Source organism: Anopheles cruzii, chromosome 2 (assembly GCF_943734635.1).
Source record: "Anopheles cruzii chromosome 2, idAnoCruzAS_RS32_06, whole genome shotgun sequence".
NCBI classification, from domain to species: Eukaryota; Metazoa; Arthropoda; class Insecta; order Diptera; family Culicidae; genus Anopheles; species Anopheles cruzii.
Window position 1 is genome coordinate 14,523,708 of NC_069144.1, and position 7,804 is coordinate 14,531,511.

General features: G+C 52.8%; 1 protein-coding gene across 2 annotated transcripts; it reads right to left on the reverse strand.

Moving 5' to 3' along the window:
• Positions 1–1,400: 1,400 nt before the first annotated feature.
• Positions 1,401–7,715, reverse strand: LOC128269091 (protein scylla-like). Of its 2 annotated transcripts, XM_053006445.1 has the most exons (5): positions 6,556–7,715; positions 3,698–3,911; positions 3,248–3,655; positions 3,033–3,140; positions 1,401–2,866 (listed from the first exon to the last, which is right to left on the reverse strand). In XM_053006445.1, the coding sequence occupies exons 1-5, from the start codon at positions 6,671–6,673 to the stop codon at positions 2,782–2,784; spliced, it is 933 nt and encodes a 310-aa protein (XP_052862405.1). In that variant the 5' UTR covers positions 6,674–7,715; the 3' UTR covers positions 1,401–2,781. The 2 variants fall into 2 exon arrangements, with proteins under 2 accessions (XP_052862405.1, XP_052862404.1); XM_053006444.1 differs by having other exon boundaries at positions 3,248–3,911.
• Positions 7,716–7,804: the final 89 nt, after the last annotated feature.

Genomic DNA, 7,804 nt, shown 5'->3' on the forward strand with positions numbered 1-7,804 from the left:
AAGAAGACGCTAAACTTAGTTGGCCATGGGTGCCACTCGGCACTCTTCCATCAACAGCGCGCATAGGCAACGCGTTTGATGTGATGAAAACGGCCGATGACAACCGAAAGAAATTGGAAAATCCTAGAACAGCGCGCGCGGTGTGCGCTTCAAAATTCGTATCTTTTACTTATATAAAAATTAACGAATCCCCTCGCTCTCTCCCGCTCTCTCTCTATCTCCATTCCCTCTCATTCGTTCGGGCGCCTAACCAACGGTTTTTTTCTCTTCACAAGGATCTTAATCCCGACGTGACCAGGAGGGGGCCGCGGGCCGCGCGTACGTCGTAAGGAAGAAGAAAATTGGAAAATCACTAGGAAATCATCACAAAATCGTTCACAATCAGAAGAGTTGTTGTTTGTAGAGAAAAAGTAGTAGCAGTAGTCGCGTGACGTGGCGTCTACACAACACACACACACACACACACACACACACACACACACACACAACAGCCTGCGCCAAAACACCTCGCAAAAATACTTCCGCGGCATCACTCTCTGTCTGCCTAACAATTCAAATGGAAATGATAACCTAGCCGCCGCCAACGTTTTCTCTACCGTGTGGGAGTGTGTGTGGGTGTGTGTGTGTACAGAGATAATACTAAACTTCCGGGGTGTGATTCCGCGCAGAACATCATGTGTTTTGCGCATTATACTTAAGTTTAATCCTCCTTTCGGATTCGAAAGGATTCGTAAAAAACGCTTAAAAAGGAAAAAAAAAGGGTGGTGGTGATTAATTTGTGTGTTGCCAAGACAACACAGGATCACCAACCAAACTGTTAATGGTGTGGGGTGGGAGAGACAGAGAGAGAGTGGCGGCGGTTGAGTTTTCTCTGACTGCGCTCTTGTTGTGTCTCTGTGTGGTTGTTAGGTGCGCGTGTGTGTGTGAGTTGGTTTTTCCGTTTCGTAAAAATTTGTTTGCTGTCTACTACATATTAGTTTGTATCTTTGTTTGCTCTTACGTGTAAGATTTTTTGTATTCTCCCCACTCATCATCATCATCATCATCATGATCATCACACACACGCTGCCCGGAACCGGGTGCTGCTGCTGCTGCTGTCTCGTCGTTCGCGTTGAGGACAAACGCGCTTTGCTGTCTCTCTCCGCGTTTAACAACGTTTCGACTCGATTTGTTTTCTGCTTTTTTGCTCATACTTTTATAGCATTTTCGGCTTTTAAACACATATTTTAAATCGATCACTTGGGCATTCTCCGTTTCTTTTTGCTCTGCTGCTGCTGATGCTGCTGATGCTGCTGTTGCTTCTTCATCATCGCGTGTGTGCCTTCTACCGTCATGATCATCATCATTGGTGGTTGCTCACGCACACAGCGCACAGCAGCAGCAGCAGCAGCGCAACAGCATTCGCGCCCCCCGCGTTCCTTTTTTTTGCCGAGTTTTTTGTTCTTTTAAATATTTATAAAATACTTAAAAAGTAGTGTTGTGTTGTGGTTTGCAAAAAATTTTGTTTTTTGTATGATTTTGTTTGTTTCATCTCGTCACATCATACTCTCTCTCTCTCTCTCTCTCGTCTTCCTGTCTTCTTCCCATTGTTACACACCGCGCGTTAATATAATAATTTGTTTGTTTTACCTTCTTTTTTTGTTTTGTTTTACTTTTTTGTAGGACAAGAGTGAAAAAAGACGGTTCGCTTTTTCCTACCTTGCTTCTAAACGCACACTCACTCATGCACGCACACGCACGCAACCATATCACGCGCACCCACTGGCTGGCGCACAGGTGACGACGACGGGGTGCGGCGGGGCAGGGCGGACCCCGGGGGGTGGTGTTGTGACACGCTGCGTCGGCGGGCTCCCGGTGACGTCCTCCTCGCCGAATTCGCGCGCCCCCCCGCTCGCGATGGCACACCTCTGAGAACGCTCAGAGAAATCCGGGGGGAACTGTTGCTGGGCTGCGGCGGCGGGTTGCTGCTGTTGTTGTTGCTGCTGCCCGGCCACACAACCAAAACACGTGTGGTGGTCGTGATCTCCGATGACCGATGATCTCCGCCGGGGCCGATGATCTCCGGGGCGTATATCCACACGAGATTCCCGAATGGTTGTGGCACACACAAAGAAAACGACACACACGACACACTTTTGCCCTTTTGGCGCTCTTCTTCTGCGCCTTTGGTCGTTGTTGTTGCGGGAAAATTCACTGATTCTCACACTTCCAAACGTTCGTGGTGTCGGTCGGCCGGTCGATCGGTGTATTGGTTGCGTGGAAATTTTGCGCACAAAATTATCGAAGAAACAATCACAGTTACAATTACACAACAGTTCCCCACCGCTCCGCTCCTGTCTTCTCCTTCTCTACGTTTGTACACAGAGCGCACTAACTTCTTCTTGTCGGGAAAATGCGCCTTCGCGCCGCTTCCTTCCCCGGCTACTTCACTGCGCGCGGCGCGTGGTGGGCTGTCTGTGGCGCTGGCCGTGCGGTGGTGCGATGGGTGGTGAGAAACACACTCGCCTGATGAGCGTTGACATTTTTTTGATGGCCGCCGACGACGCGCAAAGCGGACGCATCCCGTCGCATCGCCATCGCCGCCGACACGTTGTGTGTTGCTGACGACGACGACGAACGGCACATCCTCCTTTTTCGGGTCGCCTTGTCGGGTCCATCGGAGAGAAAGAATGGAAATAATGGATTTCGGGGAGAGGTCGGGGGTCTTAGGGGGTGTTGATATCGAAAGGAGAGAAGTTGATATCGGTTTTGTAGTTGTTGTAGTGCTCCGCTTCCTCCGACTTAGTCGGAGTAGGCATGGTAGAGCTTGTTCTTTGTCAGCACAAACTCCTGACTAATAATTATTGTACTGCCACGTGCCAGATTTCTGTTCGAGAGAAAGAGAGCGAAAGAGACAGAGCGAGAGAAAAAAAAACGTTAGAGAAATAAGCACACGGATCTATCGTAGTAACCATCGGCGCCGGGGAGCCACATGGAGATATGCAATGGAGGAGATTTTATGCATGGTGGTGGTGGTTTGCGAAGAAACTTACTTCAAAAATTGTGGCAACATCGAGGTCCATCCCCGTCGGTCCTGTTTGAGCGTAAGGTACAGCTCGAACGTCGATACGGTGTTGTCGGTTTTCATGGTTGCAATCCGCCTGCCAGGAAAAAGAGATGCAACGACAAACGAAGTGTTAGTGACGGAAGTCCGGACGCTCAGGGCGCGTTGACAACTGTGGTATAACCCACGGTCTCTAGCACTTACCGAGTGTTGTCGGGTTCGTCCTCGAACTCGATGTAGATGGTGCAGCCCCGGATGCCGCACGGTTCCTTCTCCGACAGGTCAAACATCTGGGACGATATCCGGTGCAGCAGATCCTTCGGCAGCAGGACCTCGGTGCAGGCCAGGTGCTGCTGCTTGGCGCTTCGCAGCTCGCACTCCAGCCGCTGGGTCAGCTTCTGCAGCGCATCCTCGTGCGGGGACGCGGTCAGCGCTATCGTCGCCGGCTCCAGCGGATACTGGTTCTCGCTGCTGGCCTCCTCCTCCCGCTGCTGCTGCTGCTGTTGTTGCTGCTGCTGGTGGTAGTGGTGGTGATGGTGCGAATGGTGGTAGGACGACGAGTTGTTGTTGCTACCGTTGTCGCTACTGTTGTTGTTGCTATGGTGATGATGGCTGCTGTGGTGGTGGTGATGATGAAGATGACTGCGCTGCTGCGGCTGCTGCTGTTGCTGCTGTTGCTGCAGCTGTTGCTGTTGGTGCTGTTGCTGCTGCAGCAACACCTGGCTTTGCCGCTGCTGCAGTAGCAGGAGCTGTTCCTGCTGTTCCTGCTGCAGCTGCTGCTGGTGCTGCAGCTGAAGCTGATGGCGTTGGCTTTGATTAGAATTTTTGTTACTGTTGGCCGGGATTGGCATCAACGGTGTACGGAAATCTGTATAGCGACAGAGAGAGAAAGAGAGAGAGAAACGTTTCGTTAATTAAGTGCCATCAATGAGCAGAAGTTTCCCGAATCTGGCCACGTCAGAATCGATTTTTCACCATCCCAACCCCCCAACCAAACACGGAGTAGGCAAATTAGTGTTTGAAAGAGAGAGAGCGCGCGCGATAGCCAGAGAGTGAAAGAAAATGGGAAAAATTTCCATTGCTTCCGCGAAAAGAAGAAAATTCATCGATTTTTCACACGCGCTCACCATGCCATCGCACACACAGCGATGCGCTCAGCTGTCGAGCCGAACACACACACACACAGAAACACGAGCGAACGACCAACGGGTAGAGCGCGTTGGCTCTGGAAAAGGTGTCGGAAAAATCATCCGACATCCGGGGAGAAAAGTGCGGAGCGATGCGAACGAGCGAGCGCACGCGCGCGTGAGAGAGCGAGAGAGAATCACACCTTGGCCGCGCTCTCCCCACCAACACGCTGCGCGAACTCCACCGTCGAGTCGAGTCGAGGGTCGCGAGTGAAAACGAAACCGTTTTATCGATCGCGCACACGGACGGACGGACGGGGCCCGGAAAAATGTGGAACGGAACAGCTGTTCGTGTCGCTCGCCGCCGCCGCCGCCGCCGCTGCTGCTACCTCTCCGCCGCTCTCTCGCTCTCACGGTGCCGGAAAATCGATTCGCAGCAGCAGCGCGAGCACCGCGACCGTGAGAGTGAGTGAATGGCGCGAGTGGTGAGAGCGAGAACGCGAATTAGAGGAAAAGCTCGACGACCGGCTCTATGTGCGAATCCGGTTCGAAGACGGAAAAAACAATTTCTTCACAACGGGGCAGAGGAGGGATTAAAATTAAGCAACAAAAATACCAGAAGAGATACCTACGGATATACATTCACCGACCGATGAGTCAATCGCAGTAGTCGTCGCCGGTCAAGCGAAACGATGGAAAATAACCAACGAAAGATGTCGAACGAGAACAACACACACACGCACGCACTCAGCGATCAGCGACTTTGATTTGAGGTGAAGAAAAACCTCGAATCGCCAGAAAAAAAAATGGGAAGCTCGGAAAACGGAGCCGAAAAGAGTCGACGGAACGCGAACGGGAAAAGGCTAGCTTCTTTTTTGATTCAGGAGCTTAAAAAACAATTGAAATTGAAAAAAAAGGGATAAACCCATCAACGGCGAGAAAAACTCCTACAAGTGGGGAGTTTGCCAGAGGGCCGCTTGTGAAGTTGAAGAAGAAAGCCTTATTGAAGGATCTGCTGCACCCCCCCGGGCGGTTGTGCTGTTGCTCGCACACGCACAGAGCCACACACACAGAGGACAAACACACACACAGGCACGCGCGAGGACTAGAGAGGCTTTCGGTGGTGGTATTATGGCCAGAAGAGAAGAAGAAACTGCAGCAACTCCGCAGCAGGCCAAGCCGCGCCAGAGAGGTGGTTGGAAGATGATGAGATGTTGCCCGTTCGACGGTCCGAAACCGAGTGGCCGGCCCGCGGCGGAGCGCAGAGCCCGTCAGACGGTGGCCACGGTGAGAGCGAGAGAGATGCGCACACGCGAGAGAGCGAGAGCGAAAGTGCGGAAAGTAACGGAAAAGTCCCGATCAGCTGTTCGTTTCCGCGCTGCGAGCTCACGGGAGTGAGCGAGTGAGCGTGAGTGAGCGTGAGATCGGGGTCCCATATGATTCCGACCGACTCTCTCTCTCTCACGCCACGCCGTTCCCTCTCGCTTTCATTCTCGCTCGGATGTGCCGCTCACTCGCGAGAGCGAGCGAACGGTGCTTCCTGGTTCGTGTGAGCGAGAGACAGCCGGTTGTGGGTGGGTGGGAGAGATGACTGGGTGGAAATCATTCTCACGCACACACTCTCGCCGACGACCAGCTGTGAGGGCCCTTGGCTTCTCTTTCGGCGACCGCACACACCCGTCTCACTCTCCCGTCTCACTCACCCGTCTCGCCGTGAGCTCACTCGCTCGCTCACTCACGTTTCGAGAAAGTTCGCTTAGCAACAGCGAGCCGTCGAACGGATTCGCGCGGTGCAGCAGCATGATAAAATGATGATGATGATGCCTATGTTGGGCGGGTGGTGGGCTTTTTATGTGTGGAAAGAGCAGGGGGCGAGCAGCAGATCTGCTGCTGCACGCGATGATGCGTGCAATTAATTCACGTTTTTGCACGTGTGTGTCGTCAGCCAGCCCGATAGGGGGGACACACACCAAGTGCACGCGAGGGGCTCGTCCCCTGGTCGCGGAGTCGAGATTTTGGAACCCGATTTAGGCGAGCATCATCATCATCACGTTTGCCTTTTTCGAGGTCATATTTCAGAGCGTCATAATGTGTTTGGCCAACTTTGATCTTCTCTCTGCGAGCGCGACAAGGAGAGCGTCGAGCGTCGAGCGTCTCGCCGCGACCATCGCTGGAAGTGACAGCGGACCCACCATCGGTCCGCTGTGTGGGAGCGGGGACTTGTGTCAAAAGAACCACAGAGACCCACAAAAAAAATGCTGATTCTTTGGGGACCACCTCCAGATTGAATGGAGACGAACTGTAGAGCAACCCGTTTGTGTGAGAGAGCGAGTGGGAACGAAACAATAGGGAGAGAATCAAGAGAGAGAGGGGAGCACCACTTACCGTTGACTTTTGTCGATCCTAGATAACCCAGCTGGCCCGGATACGGCGGCACGGAGATGAGTTCCATTTTCAGAAACTCTTCGACCAGTTCGTCAATTGCGGCCAAATTCGCACTCATAAATCGATCGCCGCGGGCGGCGAACTAGAGTAATACGCAAAAACTAGCAATAAAACGCACGCTCCGCCGTGCGTGCGTGCAAAACACTTAACTGCGAGAGAGAGATCGTTCGAAACACACGCGCGTCGTCTGGCACCTCGATTTTTGCTCCGGAACTCACGCACTTTGTGACACGCGCACTCACACACGATGTTCCCGTCGTGATGGAGCTGCTGCTACTGTGCGTGAAAAGGGACGACGACACGACCCGGTGACGAAATGACGATTTGAACTTTTCAGCTTTGCTCTTTTGTGGCTTGTCCTTACACCCTTAGCTGCCGGTGCTGCTGCTGGCTGCTCTTTCCTCCTTCTTGGATTAGACAGGGTGGTGCCGCCGCTCTCTTATCGATTAAAATGTATTATTTGTAATTTCACAGCACTTGATTATCACTTGTAGTGGGGGGGTGGTGGTGGTGGTGGTAGGTAGAAGACACGGACACACTACTACTCAACGGGAGGGATGTTGCGTGAGATGACTTCTTCACCGCCGCTGTTCGCTCATGCTGTGTGTCCTCCTCCGTGTTCTGTGCTGTGTCCTCGCGTCCGTCTTCTGTCCCGGAAAAAGGTGCGTGTGGCTGGCTGCTGCTGTGTACGTGCTCTGTTACTCAGCTACTCCGCCGACCACTGCGACTCATATTCTATGTCCTCCGGGGTCCGGGTGTTTCACGCACCGTTCATCACCTTCTGCACACACTAAACAACACTCACACTAAACACAGCGCGTGCCTTGCGGTCCTGTGGGTGGGTGTTTGCCGTGGCTTTCCCGGGGTGGTGTGGTACTAATGTAGTACACTTCGAGAACTGGGACTCGGGAATCGCAGGATCGCTCCTTTTCGCTGTGTATACTGACTTGGCTGTATCGCTGAAGAGTGCGTTGCGCGCAGCAGTGTCCTGGCCACCGAAATGAAGGCGCTCTCTACCCAGGGAGCTGAGGCTACTGACTACTCGGATTACTTATTAAAAAAACAACGTTCTCCGCACGGTCTCTCAACTTTCTTAGTCCGCTCTCGCTCTGTCTCTCTTTTATAGTGCGTGCGACTACTACTCGCCGCCGATCTGTTTCCGATGCGTCTTCGCTTCTCGTCTTGTGCT